General features: G+C 37.0%; 1 protein-coding gene across 1 annotated transcript in view; it reads right to left on the bottom strand.

The window, feature by feature from the left end:
* LOC121370652 (ATP-dependent RNA helicase TDRD9-like) overlaps positions 1 to 19732 on the bottom strand; it is an 86575-nt gene that overhangs the window by 35413 nt on the left and 31430 nt on the right. Inside the window, exons 17-23 of the mRNA XM_041496036.1 lie at positions 15434 to 15497; positions 15040 to 15141; positions 14400 to 14522; positions 6877 to 6984; positions 5511 to 5620; positions 1481 to 1564; positions 873 to 992 (exon numbers count right to left, since the gene is read on the bottom strand). Of these exons, the coding sequence (XP_041351970.1) occupies positions 873 to 992; positions 1481 to 1564; positions 5511 to 5620; positions 6877 to 6984; positions 14400 to 14522; positions 15040 to 15141; positions 15434 to 15497 (711 nt within the window). The remainder of the gene's footprint in view (positions 1 to 872; positions 993 to 1480; positions 1565 to 5510; positions 5621 to 6876; positions 6985 to 14399; positions 14523 to 15039; positions 15142 to 15433; positions 15498 to 19732) is intronic.

Genomic DNA, 19732 nt, shown 5'->3' with positions numbered 1-19732 from the left:
CACAAATTTTCTTACCTTCTAAGTTTAAGAGCCATGAAAGTCAAACTTGATCTGTAATATTATATGATAAGCTAGACACATTTCAGCTTAAAATCTTGAGCCTTTCAACAACAAAAAAAGTCTGGAAAACAAATTTTGTTTATATCCTACATTCAAGGGCCCTAACTCTGTAAAAAATGGGTAAATCCCCCTAAAAGTCCAACTGGATCTGTAACAATACATCACAAAGCTCAATATCTTGAGGCATTTCGAAAACAAGTCTGGAAAACAAAATTTTGAATCTCCTAAATTCAGGGGTAATAACTGTTGTCAAAAATTAGTAAATTGCCATGAAAGTCAAACTTGATCTATAACAGAACATAATACAGCTATACACAAAATATCGGGTCAATATTTTCAGGCATTGTAAAAAAAAAAAAGGTCTGGAAAACTATATGTGGGAAAGACGAATGGACAGACAAACAGACAGGCAGAAGGATGGTGACAAAACCTATAGTCCCCTACCAGTCTAATAATTATATAAAGTAGGATCTATCTTGAAAAATACTTATTGAATAAACGTTTATCCTCTCAACAGGACTAAATCGGTGTTTATATGAAAATGGTAAAATATTATATTTTCTTCTTTTTTTATTAATTTATTTTTCACATTGAATTGTTTGGGGTTTTTAATATTTTAATATATACTGGTAATATATAAATCAGTGCTTATCTTGAAGTAGTTATTTAAGAGAAGTCTTTTTAAAAAGACTCAGTCAAAGTTTATCAAGAAAATGTAAAATGTTACAGATTTAACATAAATAAATGTATATCAACAACAGGTCATGAACTCAAGTTTTAATATGACTAACTCAATTTTTTTATGCCAATACCTGTTAGTACGCAGTTTTCCTGAGCTAGCAGCCTCATTCTGCAAAACACAAAGTTTTGTCATCATGAGAAGTGCATCTTCTCGCGAGTAGATATCAACCTCGAGTGGAAACCTCAACAACCTGTTAAACACAATTAGTATTTAAGTTACAGGATCTGTAACAATTTTACCTGTGTGTCGGTCAAAATACATCCTATTTTGTAATATGGCAAATGTTTTGAATGTTTCCCTCTTTTCAGAAATAGTTTACCTGATTTATCTGCACTTTCCCGCTCAAAATCTATATGGTCTGACCATTTGAACAGTCAATATATAGAGAATAACTCCTTAAGATTTACGTCACTGGCTACTAGTAACTATGTCATGTCAGATGCTGTTCCAATGTACAAATAATTTGCAGGAAGCTACTTTTTTCTCTCTTTTTTAAATGTTTAATTCTAAGCGCTGGTTCAGTCTAAATGTGTGTGCGTGTGTGTGTGTCTTTGAAGACAAAAAGGATTTAAATGGCGTAGGCTACATAACTTTGAAAGTAAATATATGATTTTTTTTTAATCAATAACAGAGATGAACATAAAAATTCAATTGTTGAAAAATAATTTGAATTCTTACCTCAGTTTGAGTGCCATGTATACAGCCTCATGCACTTTCTGATCAGATTTCATGCCTTGTTTCCATGGAAACTTGATAAATGCCCTTTAAAGTATTAAATGAATCACAGTACATATGTTTTCACAATGAGATACACACTAACAATACCCAGGACTCTGAAAATTGTGAGAACGATCATTTTGTTTGTGTAAATCTTAATTTTGTATGACCTATTTTTTGTTCTCGCAAAATTTGGAACACCATTACTTGAATATGACGGGTTACATAAAAAGGAAATGGGTTACCTGGATTTATTTATGTGTAATCGATAAATGGGTCACGCAGATTTTCAATTCTCAAAAGCCTGAATACCTAAGTATATTGTTTAACTAGCTGTATTAGACATGCAGTGTTCTCGCTGCTACATTTAAGTGGGGCGGCCCGCTCTGCTATTCCACTTTGCCGCCCTCCTTTCACGTTCTCCGCCCTCAGCTTTACTAATAGCCTATAAAAAAAGATGTATTTTGAGTTTGATTGCCCCTTGCAATTTTGAGCATTTGAAATATGACTAAATACATCAAAATAACCTTTTAGTCATATTTATTTGTGGTAAAATTAACTTTTTTTTACAAAATTTACATAAGCAGCCTCAAAATTGCAATCAGTGAAAAATTATTAAGTTCAAGCCCAGTTGTTAGTTTGTGTACTGTCCGTAGTTAGTTTCTCTTTCAGTTAATCTACCTCAGCAGCTGATAATTTGCAATTGTTATTTTATTTATTTATTTATTACTTCTTTTTTTTTGTTAGTACTGTAGGGAAAATATGACGCTATTCATATATCTAAGGAAAATGTACACAAAAGGTTCCGCTAAATTCATATACTTCCCCACCCCCTCCCCTGTTCAGAAAATGCACTGTTTGTACAGTACTTAGTATGTATTCCTCCTGTTCCAGATGGTTCGGTAATATGGATCAATCAAATACATGTACTTATTTACCGCCTATATACATTTTTGCTGTGAATATAGCCAGCCCTCGTTAGTGGAGGCTATATACACGGCCTTCGTATATATAGTCACGTCGTATATAAACACCGTCTAGTTTAGAGTATTCTTTAAAAATGTAACAATTCCTATTCCAAGTCAGCTGTTATGGCATATTTTGCATAAAATGAATTTGACAAGGGGGAAAATGAAGGTGTTTGTGATCCAGATGTTTAGAGTTTTTCGCATACGACTAATGATAAATTTACATATAGATGCAAAGGCCTAACTAGTCAGGAATGTCGACGTTTAACATGCTTCTGTTACTAAAATAAATTAATGTATAAGCTTGTTATCATTCAGTACATGTTTTTATTTTTTTTTAATAACTCATTGGTTTTTTTTTCTATTTACCCTACGTCGCAGAGGACGTTCAAGCGTTCTCGTTACACGAGCTTGGTAAATCGATTTGGCACTGCGGTTATTCGGGGAATGCCCATCACGTGACTCAAAATAATACGTCACACCTCTGCTCTCCAAATAGCCGTTATTTTTCTCAGAATTATGGACCGTACCCATAATTCAATTATTTTTATAAAATATCAATAATAAGTGTGATATATACTCTTCAAAAAAAGAAACGCAAAAGGGTACAAATGGGTTATAACTCCGATTTTATGTTTCCTACCGGTTCATGCTTTGTGAATATAAGGTCATTGCATGTCCCAAACACATTCCCACGGTTACATTCGATAAAACGCAGCTACTGTACAATAAAGTTCCAAAATGTGAATATTCGCAAAAACGCAGCCACGTGCAAACTATGTCACCACTGCACGTGCGTTGTCTGCACGTGCAACATGAACACCGACAGTATAAAAGTGCAGGGTGTTCGCTTGCCTGGCCTCTGTATCTGGCCGACAGTTGACAATCCAGGACATGCCACGTCTCAGTGAACCGCAGAGAAACAATGCCATCGGCCGACTAGACGCAGGCGAATCCAGAACGGCCGTTGCCAGGGCATTCCATGTGTCCCCAAGCACCATCTCCAGACTGTGGGACCGTTACCAGCAACATGGATCAACACGTGACCTCCCTAGATCCGGTCGACCACGGGTCACTACCCCCGGGCAGGACCGCTACATCCGGGTACGCCACCTTCGGGAACGATTGACTACTGCCACCTCCACAGCCGCAGCAATACCAGATTTGCGCAGGATATCCGACCAGACCGTACGGAACCGCCTACGTGAGGTAGGAATTCGTGCCAGACGTCCAGTTCGAGGTGTCATCTTAACACCACAACACCGTCGACTCCGACTGCAGTGGTGCCAGATTCATCGACAATGGCCTCAACTGCGATGGAGACAGGTGTGGTTCAGTGACGAGTCCCGATTTCTGCTCCGACGTCATGATGGAAGATGTCGCGTGTATAGGCGTCGTGGTGAACGTTATGCGGCAAACTGCGTGCAGGAAGTGGACAGATTCGGCGGGGGTAGTGTCATGGTGTGGGCAGCCATCTCACACACTGGCAGAACTGACCTGGTCCACGTGCAGGGCAACCTGAATGCACAGGGCTACATTGACCAGATCCTCCGGCCACACATCGTTCCAGTTATGGCCAACGCCAACGCAGTGTTCCAACATGACAACGCCAGGCCTCACACAGCACGTCTCACAACGGCTTTCCTACAGAACAACAACATTAATGTCCTTCCTTGGCCATCCATATCACCGGATTTGAACCCAATTGAGCATCTATGGGACGAGTTGGACCGACGCCTCCGACAGCGACAACCACAGCCCCAGACCCTGCCCGAGCTGGCAGCAGCCTTGCAGGCCGAGTGGGCCACCATCCCCCGGGACGTCATCCGTACTCTGGCTGCTTCAATGGGCAGGCAGTGCCAGGCAGTTGTCAACACACGCGGAGGCCACATCCGGTATTGACTCCAGATGACCTTGACCTTGGTGGTGTGTCCTATCACTTACTCACAATGGACTAGAGTGAATTGTGAACAATCCTGCAACATTTGGTAATTATCGGACTCACCATTCAATAATTAAATCAATTCTCCAAATGTTACGACAATGTGGTTTTGCGTTTCTTCTTTTGAAGAGTATAGATGGTTCAATAAAGTACTTTTAGGTACAAATAAAATGTATATATTGTCATAAAATACCTTGTTGGGTCAATAATTAGGTCAACCATCTGTGGCAGAGCGTGTTTAAAACTTTGATCGCTTCAGCAAAACCGGAACTGCCTGTGAATGTCAGACCGATATCATCTTCGGTTCAGTTAAAAGACGAGTCTTCTTGTATTTCGTATTTATAAACCTTTTTGTAGGCAAAATAAGGAGTATGTCTTTTGACAAAGTCTACCAACACACAACAATATGGTAACCAACCCTCCCTTTTTTTCTTTTTTTTTCTTTTCGTTTATTGGGGGTTTTTTTTGGGGTTTTTATGAAGAGTGTGGTGCCGAGCGGCCGCCCTCCTTTAATTTTCACCCAGCGAGAACAATGGGCATCCCACACTAAACTAAAACAATGCAATTCATCCGGTCTCATTTGGTTTTGAATCTTCAAGAGACACAAGGTAAGTGAAATTAAGTCCAGTGACCAGTACTGCATAGTAAGTTGTTCTGATATAAACCTGAAAACAAGGACAGTTGTGTAGCAGTGTATTATTTGGGGAAAGACACACATAGAGGTGTGAGGGAGCACACTGCTCCTGAAATTTTAAACAATCAATTTCTGAATTGGCAGTCATTATAGAATTATGTTTAAGTGGTTTCTATTTTTTATTATTATTGCAGAGCTCAAACTAGGAACTAAGATATGGCCTATTCTTTTCCTTTGTTTTTAAAATATCAAGCCAAACGAAATATGTCCTGCTAACATAAAATTTGGCCTGTTGGAAATAGAACAGCATGGGATGAGTAATGGGTTTGGGATGGTGGGTGAAAAATTAGCACCTTTGAGAAATACTTTAAAGCAATATGGACTGGGGGTTTTTGCTTTTCACAGGCCCTTATTTTGAGAAAGTTTACAATACTAAAAAGAACAAACTTGGTCTCCTCAAAGGTGATGCTTGGTGGCGGGTCTGCCTGACACACTTGGAAGATGGAGTCCAGTTTGGAATGGTACAGCATGCCTTGGTTAGCAGGAAGTCCCTTCACCTAAACACAAAATATGTCATTAAACGAACTCAGCCTAGTTATGAGACAGTGTGCAATAGTTTCAGCTATTACAGTTTATTACCATTAAGTTACAACTTCTTGTTTAGTTATTAACTGGTGTGTTTCTGATTGTCCTTGATAAAATAATAATAATAATTAAAACAAATGTGAATGTGATATTCAAAACTCCTGCAATTGCAGGTACCATTTATTAGCCGACCTTAACAGTTGCTGTGATTAAAAGCTTTGACCCCAACTTCTGGTTACTATGAAAATCAAGTTGTATAGTATGTACAGTATTCAATTAGTGATGTCATATAGTACGAGTTATCTAGATGCTCATTGACCCCTCTATCAACTGTTTATTCTGGATACAGTTTTATAATCTTTGAAAACTACTTGTCATTAAACAATACAAAAATTAATTTCAAAATTCCACTTAGCTCAAACAAACACTGTTCCATAAATATGTTATAAATTGCAGCAGTAATTCTTTTTAGATTTTTATACAAAATTAAAAAAAAATTAAGTAACAAATTTTTTAAAATAAAGAAAATAATAATGGAGGAATAAAAATTGCCAAATGATAAGAAAGATAATTTGATTGAGAAGTCCAGAAATGCTGCAACAACTTAAAAAGTATTATTTAGCAAGTGAATACAAATATTATAAAACAAAAATTCATGAACTGTTTAATAAGTGCTTCATAAAAAATATCAATACATTTTAAAAATACTCTATGAACGTGTGCAGATTTCAGTCCTCAACATTGCGACCGATTTGGTTACATATACAACAATTTTTTTTCATTTGGTGACTAAAGCATTTCATACTATCTATATAAAAAAAATAGAAGTGGGCGCCATCTTCAAGATGCAAAAGTTAATGTAGAGAGTTGGATTTAAAACAAACAATTCAAATATTTCAGATTGTAATATTATACATTATTTTTGTGCCAAATTCCAACAGAGTTTATTAGATTGTTACAAGAATCTATAAGAATCAAATTTTTTGTGTATATTTTACAGTGTTGGATTGGACGCTAATATATAATCAAATAATACAATGGAAATTGTATTTTCTAATAGATTAAACATTGTATGTTGGACTGGATTCTTATTTTTTTGATGATTGTTGTTATGGAAATCTATTAGATCACCCAGTTTTCAATTACAGGAACATTATTGGAATTTGATTCCAATTGGAAAATGAGTCCTGCCTAGTAGTATGGTGCACAAGAGAAAAGTAAGACAAACCACAACTGTGCTCAATGGATCATTGTTGGACAGTTCTCGGATTGCGTCCGTCTCACTCGACACATTTCGCAGGAAGTAGTTGGGATAAAAAGCTCCTCCAATCACAATCTGTAAAACACAACAGTAAATAAACAAAACATAAAACAAATTAAGCTGAGTGAATGCACACCCACTGTATATAATATCAAAGATTGTGGTGTGTATTGTAATCTATGTGCTTTTATTTTAAAGATTATCCATTTTATTATCCCAACTGTCACTCATAACCAGGGAATTAAAAATAATAATTTCTTACCAAAACATTATCAAGCACTGGTGCAATATACAATTATTGGATGAATTGGCACTTATAAATCAATGCCCGTGGCTAGTGGTTTTTAAGTTCGAAGTAGTTGGTTTTTCCTCCCTCTCCTTATCGGTCGATCATGTTTGTTTGGGTTTTTTTTTGGGGGGGGGGGGGGGGGGGTTTCTCTCAGCTGAAATTTCGTTGAATAAATTTGATCATGACGTTTGTCATCAAATAATATCAACAACGCAATCAGTATATAATAATAATCCACTTGAACTTGCTCTGCAGACTGCAGTAAAATGTTATCTCTACATCGTCACAATTACAGCATGCATTGTTTACTTTTCCTTTTCAAGTTTCTGGCACAGGAAATAAGTCCTACAACATGCGTGTTTTGATTGGTTGGATACGTCACATGGTAGTTAATCTTGCGTATGTTTTAGTGCGCGAGTGCGAGTGCGAATAATTTTAACATGCTCATATACCACTAGAGTTTCGAGCATGTTCATCCCGGAGCCTGTCTCTGGATAGCCAGTGACTTGCTCTGGGACAGAACAAAATTAAGGGGATAATTTTGAAATTTACATCCAAAAATTAAATAGTGGGCCTTTAAAATTTTGATGTGCATCTCTAATTAATATATTTAATAAAGAAAATTCTACTCATTAAATTTGGTCGCTAGATTAGATTGGGCGGTCAAAAAGAAATTAGATAGATAGATATAACACGCCTGATTTGGGATGGGGGTTGAAAATGGACAGAATTTTGAAAATAGCAATTAGTAAAAGAAATTAGTAGGATTAAAATTAGAAAGAAAAAGGTTACAAGCCAAAAATAATTTAATTGACTGCTTGGCCGAATATTTATATAATTTGGGGCATTTTAGAAGGACAGTCCAAAAATAAATAAGAGAAAATCAGACTATTTAATAATATTTTTTAAAAAAGAATTAATTTCGACATAAAATTTTGAACGAAGGTCTAAAAGTTTAAAGTCCGATCTTATGGTCCGGGCCAGTGGGGTGGGGCGTAAGTTTGAGGTGGGCGGAATTTGGAATACGAATTTAGTAGTTAGGTCAAAAATTTAAGTCCAAACAATAAAATTAGATTGCTTGACCGAAAAGGTTTTAACGTAATTTGAGCAATTTAGACGGGCTGCCAAAATAAACTGTGTCGGACTGTTTACCAAAAAAAAAAAAAAAAAAAAAATTGAACCGCGGCCAAAAATGTTTAAGTCCAACAGAGCCCTAAAAAAGTACATGTCCTAGAAGAGGTTCCGAAGCGGAACTCATGGCGAGTTGATGGGATGATCGGCTCGGAACTTCAGGAAGAAGTGCGGCAGGTCGATGTAGCACTCTCCCCAAAGTATTGCTGAGTAGTCTTCCGGAAGTATCAGCTTGATAATCCGATGGACGATTGGATTATCCATGTCTGATTTCAGCAAGCCTTGCCGGTACATCCCGTTCCGCTCTGAGGTGCGACTTCCCTCGACGTACTGGAACTGGTACCGCCCTTGACCAGTTGGTGTTGGTCTCCAGCTCTTGGTGACGAAGGGGCTTGGCAGCTGAGAGGTCGCAGTGAACTCCCCCTTCACACAGTCGCGGTACCGTCCAGGAAGCTTGTTGCGTGCGATCTGCCAAGTCGTGGGCTGTGTGTCAGACAAGTCCTGGACCGACACCTTACTCTTCTTGGCTTCACGCTCTGCAACCGCTGTCGCAACAACTTGTGGAGATGCCGGTGGATTGGTTGGTGCGGACAACACTTTTCCTGTATCCATCAGCGTTGGTGCTGCAGGGGGAGGGGCTGCCACTGCCGGTTTAGCCGACAGCTTTGGCTCCCCCTTTGCCGCTCTTGGCGTCTACTGCTTCTGAGTAGTGGGGGGGGCGGCGACACATAAGGGGCCGCCACCGGCAGTTGAGCTGCCGGTTTTGGCTCCCTGTGAACTGCCCCTGCCGGTATCATCTTCTTCTGTGAAGCAGGAGGGACCGCCCGGTTTGGTCCTTCCTGAGCTGCCGTGGGACAACATCTCCTCCTACTTCGCGATCTCTTCTGTTTATTGTCACCATAATACAAGGTGACAATAGCCGTGCTCCCATTATGTTCAACCAAGCAGCCAAGCTCGTGCAGCACAGCCCCAAGGGTGGGTGGTAGAGAAATCTCGACGTTTGAAAAACACAACCGCATTCTGCACCGTCTTGAGTAGGAATATGTTTTAGGTTATGAACTTGGAAATCACCAATCGCGACAACAGGTTAATCTTAATCAAGTAAACCCCAGTCATGCTTTGAATTTCAGTGTTTGTTTTATTTACCTATTGTTTTCTAATTTAACACTTGGCTTACATGTGGTTATCGGCAATCAGGAAAACAATTTACTTTAATGGTAATCGCACATGCAATGACTCGGCTTGGCCTATCACGTGTATCGGTTTGGATAATGGGTAACAGCTGCCGATACAAGATGATACCTTTTTTGTTCATCAATTAACAACGGATTAGATGTCACCATTATATTCTTTTGATATCGGTTTGACACGGGATGATGCCCTGTATTTGAGCAATTGGCATCACCGTTCCTGGCGACATAAATAGTAGGCCCTAAATGTATAACCCACTACTATATACACTGAACCATCTATTACCGTGTGTCACACTGTCATACCCTCAAATAAATTTAATTATTTTGATAGTGGATTTAGATACCAACCATGAGTTTGCTCAATTATTTTTCCCAGTGGGGAAGGCAAATGCGAAAACGGGACAATGATGATGGATCACATTTGACAAAAGACCAAACATATGACACGACAAAAAGAAATAGACGTTTTTGCCACAATGGAAGCAATCATAGCCCTGGCTAGACTATTCAGAAGACGAGGTAAAAATGTACTGTACAGTTTCCATCCATCGCGGAACCCAGGGCAAACAAGGGAATAAAAAACAATACGGTACATGGCACTGACAACTTCAGAACAGAAACTCTAAAAGCACATGACCACTCTGCTGCCCACAGAGAATGCTGTTCGTATGCACACAAAAAAAAAAGAATACAGAAATGCCAAATGAAAAAACAAACATTTTTGAAGACGGCAATTGGAGTAGCTTTTCAAAAATTATCCAAACAACAACACCGAACACTGGGCAAGTATTTGTTATAGCATATTCACTAGCAAAGCACTGCAAATCCCTGTCAGATATGTATTTTCAAGCTCGTTTGGTCAAATAACTCGATGTTGACTTGTGGAAAACTTACTTAAATGATAAAGGCTGCTCGACAATTCATTACATCAATTGCATCTGTTCTAAGAACCAACACCAAAGAGAGAATAATGCAATCAAGGTTTGTATCAGTCTTAGCGGATGGAAGTACGGACTGTACAGCAAAGGAGCAAGAGACCTTGTCTGTGAGATTTGTCAATTCTGACGGACGATCAGAAACGGCATTTTCGGACATGGTCGAGTTGGATCATGCTCACCCTCTGGGTGTTTTTGCTGCAATCAACAAAGGACTGGACAAATATATATGACCTTAGTGTAGACAGACTGACCACCGACGACAATGACAAATACCCCATTCTTGTAGGTGTTAACTTTGACGGGGCCTCTGTAATGCAGGGTAGGAAATCGGGTGTTGTTGCGTATTTTTTAAATGCTTCAGAACATACAATTCCATTGCATTGTGTGGCACATAAATTGGAGTTGTCAGTAATGGACGCTGTAAAAGATTTACAGTACCTGCAAACTTCTGAAGACAAAATCAAGTCAATTTTTTAAGTTCTGTCACTAGAGCCCAAAAATGAGAAGGGAGCTAAAACAAATTGCAGATGTCCTGGAAGAACAGCTGACACACCTGTCGAGTATAAAGCAGGTATGTACTAATGTTTTTAATTACTTATAAAAATGAGTTATTAGTAATTTTACATTCTGCAAATTACAAATACTTGTACAATTTGTTTTTGTTTCCTTTAATTTATTTATAGTAACAATTAACTAATGTTAGTGATATTTTATTATATGTTTGAATTACTTTAAAATAAAAAGTTATTAGTAATATGCCATTCTTATAAACATACATATAATTTCTTTTAGTTTATTTGTAATTTAATTATATTACAATCAAATTTTATTTTTTTACAGGTCCGGTGGTTAGTCAGCAAGACAAGGGCAATAAAATCAATTCAGTGCAACCTAAAAGCAGTGTGTACACATATTGAAACCACAGCAGCCAACAAGAGTGCAGGAATCTGCCAACTTTCACAAGGAAATCCAGACATTTCGATTCATGAAAACGTTGCATGTTATGTTGGATGTCCTTCCACCACTTTCCAAATTGTCACAGGTGAATACATGTCATTTGTTAGTCATTTTGTAATACATGTTATTGTACATATTATTTGCAAATTATTTTAAATTGTTTCACCATTTGTTTCTCACCATGATATTTATTTATTTCACTAGACTCATTTTGTAGTTATTTATATTCAGATATTCCAAAGAGATGAACTCATGGTAACGGACATCAGGATGGAAATAGAAAGAGTAAGCATGGAGTTGAAACTGCTACAAACAGAGCCAGTAACAGCAGGTGTCAACATGCACTCCTTCCTGTCCAGGTATTGCCATGACTCCAAATCTTTTGATGGAATTCCACTGCTGGGTGCTTGTCCAGAGGACTTCATCTTTGAGAAAGACTGCTTCCTCCAGGATTTGGTGAATGGCATTATCAAGTATGTCGACAAAAGGTAAATATAGCTACTACAGAATCAGCCATTAAGTGATACACATGTATAATGTAACATTATGTAACAAAAAAAACAAAAATCAAAAAAAATTGTTAAACCTTTTGCTCATAGATTTTATAAACATATTTTCTCAAAATATTTGTTCTTTTACTTAATTGCTTTAACTCTTTTTTCAGGTTTGAAGTATTTTTGCAACAACCCTTGCTGTCATTCAATGCATTCTGTCATCAACACTGGCCAGAAAGCAGAAAAGACCTTGCATTACATAGGAATTAAAAGTATCCAGCTGTTAACAGACCATTTTTCAGCAGTTTTGACAGAAGATGATAAAAAAGACATGATCAGTCAGTACCAGTTGCTGAAAGCCCGTTTGCAAGCACACAAAGATCTGAAGCCATGTGAGGTTTATGTTAGCATTCTTAACTGTAATTCTGATTGTCTAAGCAGAGATTTAAAGTTGGTTGAGATCATGATAGTGCTTTCACCATCAACTGCTGCTTGTGAACGGTCTTTCTGCAAACTGAGCCAGCTGAACACACTACAGAGAAACAGAATGTCAGTCTCTGCTGTATATTATGCATCATGGCCCTGCAATGAAAAATTTTGATCCAGAAGAAAGCATTCATCACTGGATTGGGTGTGCAAAAGGTACACACCATGTAAATGAACACAATCTGCCTACTGTGGATTCCTGTGGTGGCCACGTGGAAGAGTTGGTGGAACTTGATTAGTAACTTTTGACTTTTGGACAAATTTCATGACAGTTTATATTCTTGTGTATTTTATGCTCTTGCTTGTGTGTTTTAAACTGAAAGTTACAACATGATTTAAGTGTTTGTTTTATTTTACTGTTATACTCGTAAATGTGTAATGTTACAAAAATTATCTAAAAATCCAGTTATAACTGATCAGGAATTTGGGCTAGTGTATTAGCTTGGTGGGCTAGTGGTTTTCACAAACCCACTAGCCCTGTGGCTAGTGACTTTTCAAAATATCTGTCATACTCCAATTTCCACCTGTCTGTTTTCACAGTTAAATTAGTCACAAAATGTTATTTTAATACTACTCATTATGGATTTCGAAACAGAATAGATTTTTTTGGTTTCAGTGATCTCAGAAAAGTATGCAAAGATGTTTACATCACTTTTATGTACAAATATCACAACTTAATAAAGACTTTAAAAAACAAATTGAGGTAAAAAAAATAATATAATAAAAAAGGTGGTACTAGTTATTATCAAAGTGAAAATTTGTTTATTATTCTCTATATATGATAAGCACTGCAATAAGAATATTGTCTGGTAACACATGTACCAGTTACAAAAAAAATATGAACTGGTAAACCATAATGTACATGTATAGGTCACGACACATTTATTAACTTTACAACTGCTGTTACATTTAATAGAAAAGCACTTCATAGAATTGTTTTCACCACTTTGATATTTTTTATTTGCATCTCATACTTGAATAAAACACAGATGATCAGTGTAGTTTTCCTTTCACCATATTATGTTGTTTAGAATACAGTAGTTCTTAACTTTATTAGCATGATAACTTCCTGGTAACCTGAACAACTTATTTCTGTGAATTATTGCGATGGCTGTCAGAGTAGCTTGTATGGTGGGACAGGGATTGTTCTCATACTTTGTACGCACGTGTAAAATGTCTGAAAGCCATGACATATAATCAACAAGCTGTTGGGATGATGTTACATAGACATGTCTTTCAAAATAATATAATAAATGTTTCACAACTAAATTAGTGCTTTACTTTCATTGCCATTCTACTGTTACGTTAAAAATGGTATCATTATGTTTTTCAACAGGTGATAAACATGTGTTTTGTCTCAGCAATGACAGAATTAATTTGAATAACCATCACTTTAGCTCATCAGATATGAAGCACAATTATAAACTTGGTATAGTAATCATCAACATTCACGCATTTTGTGGTGAACACACGCTACAGCCATCTGGTCCATCTGTACAGAGATAAATGGTTACTGATGACAACAGAGGCCTTGTAACTACACTCCGAGTTGTGCAATCATTGGCGTGCAGCCAGTTTCAGGACACGAATCCAGCACCTACCAGTCTTACAAGTTAAAGTCAAAGTTAAAGTTTGTATTATTTAATGTCACCACTAGAGCACATTGATTAATCATCGACTACTGGATGTCAAACATTTGATAATTCTGACATATAGTCTTGGAGAAGAAATCTGCTACATTTTTCCATTAGTAGCAATGGATCTTTAATACTCATCATCCCACAGAGAGGATAGCACATACCAAGGCCTTCAATACATTAGTCGTGGTGCACTGGCTGGAACGAGAAATAGCCCAGTGGGCCCACCGATGGAGGTTAATCCTAGACCGACCATGCATCAGACGAGTGCTTTACTACTGGGCTACATCCTGCCCCATACCAGTCTTATTTACACCCAATGTCCTAATGCCTACACCATGGTGTACAGGGATCTTTAATCTCACCTTAAGGATAAGTCGTTCCTCAGGAGTGAGACGCCCCATGTTCCGGTGGTCCTGCCTCAATCTCGGCTTCTGAATGTTGAACTTGTACAGTCTCTGTTCCATTTCTTTGATCAGCTCAGCAACCTGAATATACCAAATACAGTCAGCAACCTGAATATACCAAATAAAGTCAGCAACCTGAATATACCAAATACTGTCAGCAACCTGAATATACCAAATGCAGTCAGCAACCTGAATATACCAAATACAGTCAGCAACCTGAATATACCAAATAAAGTCAGCAACCTGAATATACCAAATACAGTCAGCAACCTGAATATACCAAATACAGTCAGCAACCTGAATATACCAAATACAGTCAGCAACCTGAATATACCAAATACAGTCAGCAACCTGAATATTTGACATGCAATCAGCATCTGGATATTTCAAAAACAAGCAACCACCTCAGTACTTCACATACAATCAGAAACTTTAATATTTAATATAAAATCAAATATAACCAGCAGCCTTAAAATATTAAACAATCATCAAATACTCTATTTCATAACCTGTAATGTGAATGCCAACCCCATCCCCTACACCCCATCAAGCTAACATGTTCATACTTAAAAAGTAAACAAAAACCTTACACACTGACCTCATTTATCCTGCGGATCTGGATAAAGTTGGCTTTGCCCCATTTAATCTGATTCTGGCCACTGCGGCGGAATTCACCAAGCTTCTTCTTATTGTCCCAAATCTGGCAAAAAATAATTGATCCATCTGTTCTGTTATTCAAGAATAAGGAAGGAAGGGACGTTTTATTTAACAACACACAACACATTTTAACTAAAGTTATATGACATCAGGCATATGGATCACAAAGATAAGAGAAGAAACCTGCTACAACCAGGTAAAGGGCTACTCTTTCTTTTGCTATTTAATTTAAATAGATAGGAATTGTCATTAAACAAAATTTATAAAATCTTAATGAGGGGAATCAATATATTACAAACTCTCGTACATTAACAAAACATGTTAATAAAACTGACCTTGTATGCATACAAAATAGCAAGAGAGTCACTGAAGGAATAAGCAGCCCAGCCAAACTTGTGTCTGAAACAAATCCCAGGAAAATTAGTTAAATAAATGTATATTCAACATAAACAAAAAGATTAGGAAATGTATAATATTAAAGGTAGGGTCAACTCAAACAAGAGCCTTATGTGTTGGAAGGATGCATACCCGGACCACCAACACATACTGACACTTTAGCAAATGAAAAATGCGTAATTTTAGAGTTAATAAAAAAACATGATTATTCCTGCTAACTGGGGGCAGCCATTTTATTTTGTTTTTGTGACGTCCGGTGGGATAGCTTGGGGCGAAGTGACGTCAGCTCCTGACCATCTCCTGTATGTACAGTGTAAACAAAAGCAGTAATTTTCGACAAGGCGCTTCTCTTTGATCAACCTGACTTGTAAAACAGCATAAATGACGTAATAATATAATAAACTATTTAACTAAATATATTTCAAGTTGCATTAACGGAACAAAATGGGGTTATAGTATTTTTCTCTGTTAAATAATCCAAAGAAAAAATGTACACTATTAGGCCTATTGATATGCTACATTGGAGCAAAAACGACAACCCACGATACCCAAGTGATAATTTTCTTTTCTTTGGGACTACGTAATTGGTCAATTCTGGGGGTTTTTAGATGGAAAAGTCTACTTAATCAATAGTTTTACAGAACTATCTACAGTAATAAACCATGTCCCTTACCATTTTAGGGGCGACAGGTAATATTTTACAATACCGGTATGTATTTTTGTGTCTAGACAGCATCAATTAATTGGCTCATCTGGTTACCAATCAAATACACACCTGCCAATTAGGAATCACAGGTAGAAGCGACTAACGGCATAGACCAGTGCGTATGTTAATGCATGGGAAAAACATTGTTAATTATTTCGACTTGTTGTGTAGCCACTTTGACAATGGTATTTTATTTTGTATTGAAAAATAATATATGTATATATTGATATACTTATTGCTGGCTTACTGGGATATGTATTATTACAGAACATTGCAATGCATGACTATTTATCATCCCGCAAAAACCAGGTAGATTGTGTTTCTCTAGTTCTAAGGCTCATTCCTGTATTATGTAACCACCAGCTCACCGGAGGGCGTACTCAATGAGAAGGTACAAAATGGCTGCGCCCATTATATATAATAGCCGTCACATTTAACCATTTTATTAATTAACTACACAATTATACATATTGATATTAAGCAATAATGTGCATTATATATCGTTGAATATGCATACCAGGCCAAATGCCTTAATTGTCCTCCCCTTTAAAAATATTCTAAACTTAGGAATACTTCTGGAATACCTGAATAATATGAAGTGTAAGCGAACAACATTGTTTTGTAATTCTAAAAATGTAGTTTTGTTATTTGCTCATTTCAATATACATGGTTCATACAGAAATTTCAAACCTAAATTCAGGGGCCTTTTAGGGCCTTTTAGGGTCAATATAAGTAAAATTTAGGGACTAAAACTATGCTTTCCACCATTTGCAATGACCTATGAACTCGACAAAATAATGGGAGCTGTGTTCGAGCAGGCCTTCATAAACATTCATAAACATAAATACATAGAATCCACATAGGCATAAATGTCTGATTCAGTTCAGATAATTTTAGAATATTCTGGATTTTTTTTAGTTTGCACTGAGATTAAGACTGTTGATTAGTATTTTAGAAACGTGTTTCGTTTTAGAATGACCAATCATGCGCTCCCCAAACGTTACAAATGAATCCTTCTACGAACAATACTGAACACTGACGATGTTTTACGAATGAATCATTGGTATCATTTTGGCATTGTTTACACACCAACGTTCGAGTGAGCACAGAGATCAACAAATGAATGTAGATATCGATGTATTTTTAGCAATTTATTTAATGTTTCCGGAAGAAGAAAAATATCTTATTGATTTCTGGGCTTATATGGCCCAATTTAGGGTCTTTTGTTAACTTGCCTGTAAAATATAGGGCTTTTTAGGGCTAGATCATCAAAATAGAGACTTTTTAGGGCAACCCTTCAAATTTAGGGCCTTTTCAAGCGTGTGCGAACCTTGATATACTTTTCTCTTTTTTTTTAATAGGAATGTACCACAAAAACTAATACAGTGAAACCCCGCTCTTACAACCACTCATGGGACTTAATAAATATGGACTTATTAGCGGGGTGGTCTTATTAGTGGTTTACTATCATTTAAGTTGATTCCAAATCATATACAATTATAACATAAGAAATATCCAGGGCTTCTAAATTATGGTAGCCCCAGTCCCATGGTTAGAGATATTCAATGTTGGGTTAATAAATAACTACTATTGCCATGCCCGATGGCTAGTAAAAAACAAAATTGTCAAATGTTGCAGTAAAGTCTATTTTGTAAATATGAATATCCTGACCCCTACTCCAACCTCCAATGTTAGTGTTTTTAAGCTCTCTAGATGACATATCTGATTATTACTTTTGATTTAATGAAATTGTATTAATTTAAAATAAAGAACGGCTAGTGAATATTTAATCATGGGTAGTACATTTTTTAAATAAAGAAGGGCTAGTGAATATTTAATCATGGGTAGTACATTTTTTAAATAAAGAAGGGCTAGTGAATATTTAATCATGGGTAGTACATTTTTTAAATCACTTATTCCATGGCTAGTGGATTTGTTTTTTAATTATAGAAGCCCTGAAATATCCTTTATTTGAATTATTTACAGTGAGCACTAAAATAGAATTAAGAACTAATGTCAATATGAATTTATAAATACTGAATATTACAGGCATGTGATTGAAACATTTCTAAAAAAGCTGAAAATGATACATGCGTGCCAAAGGCACGTAACTGAGTGCAGAATGCAAGGAAAATATATGCAAGGAAAATGTTTTAAAAATTGAATTCCGCCAATTAGCGGAAGAATCACATGCCTGATATTAGTCAAATTATATGAAAATCGTGTCTATTGTCCTCTGTTGAATTTGACATTTTTAATAAAAATGTTACATATAACATTATACTGAAATAGTGATAGTACGACTATAACATTCATGTTTGGTTTTCACCGTTTTGAAACAATTTGCTCAAAATACACACTCACTTTGTCAATGTCACAATTCTAAATAACACTTGTTTTGTTACCTATTGGATTAGTCAGTCACCTTGATGGAGCAATATTCCAATTAACAATTAGGTCTGTCCTGTCTCATAGGGATGACTGTGAATGTGTATCTTCAACTAAACGATAATACACACGTGTCGAGGCAACTTCAGAGTATTCAACATTCTGGACTAGGCATTAAAAGTAATTGCAGTTATGCTCATCTTAAGAAGTTACATAATTTAACTAGTCAGTGTGTTACTTTTTTTTTGACTGTACTACCTGTCATTTGTTAACAATCAGCAAGAACAAAAAAAACATTCGATGCATGACTTTTCCAACACTTATGTAAATGAAAAATGCTGAAAATTTGCTATCATAATATGGTCACTTTGTTCGGGTCGAAATGCAATACAAACGACCAATGGGACTGACTTTACTGGTCATGATCCACAATAGTGGGGTGGTCTTAATACTGAGGTAGTTTTACCTATAAAAAAAATTGGAAATATTCCGGTCTTTAAAAACGTGGTCTGAATGACAGAGTGGTCTTAATACCGGGGTGGTTGTTAGGTGGGGTTTCACTGTAGAAACAAAAGGGCCATTCACAATTATAAGAAAGAAAAGAAAGAAATGTTTTATTTAACAACGCGCAGAACACATTTTATTTACAGTTATATGGCATCAGACATGGTTAAGAACCACACAGATATTGAGAGAGGAAACCCGCTGTCACCACTTCATGGACTACTCTTTTCGATTAGCAGCAAGGGATCTTTTATATGTGCCATCCCATAGACAGGGTAGTACATACCATGGCCTTTGATATACCAGTCATGGTGCACTGGCCGGAATGTGAAATAGCCCAATGGGCCCACCGACAAGGATCGATCCCATACAGACCGCATATCGAGTGTCCTGCCCCCAATTATAAGAATACTCTTCCTTTTTTTTTTGCCTCCCCAATTCCCACCTCCTAATCAAACATGTTCACTCTGTAAGGGCCCTTACCTCCCCAATTCCCACTCAAACATGTTCCTAGGGCCCTTATCCCACCTCCTAATCAAACATTCACTCTGTAAGGGCCCTTACCTCCCCAATTCCCACCTCCTAATCAAACATGTTCACTCTGTAAGGGCCCTTACCTCCCCAATTCCCACCTCCTAAT

This window comes from Gigantopelta aegis, chromosome 4 (genome assembly GCF_016097555.1).
Source record: "Gigantopelta aegis isolate Gae_Host chromosome 4, Gae_host_genome, whole genome shotgun sequence".
Taxonomy (NCBI): domain Eukaryota; kingdom Metazoa; phylum Mollusca; class Gastropoda; order Neomphalida; family Peltospiridae; genus Gigantopelta; species Gigantopelta aegis.
The sequence above is the reverse complement of the archived record's forward strand: the minus strand, read 5'-3'. Positions and strand labels throughout refer to the sequence as shown.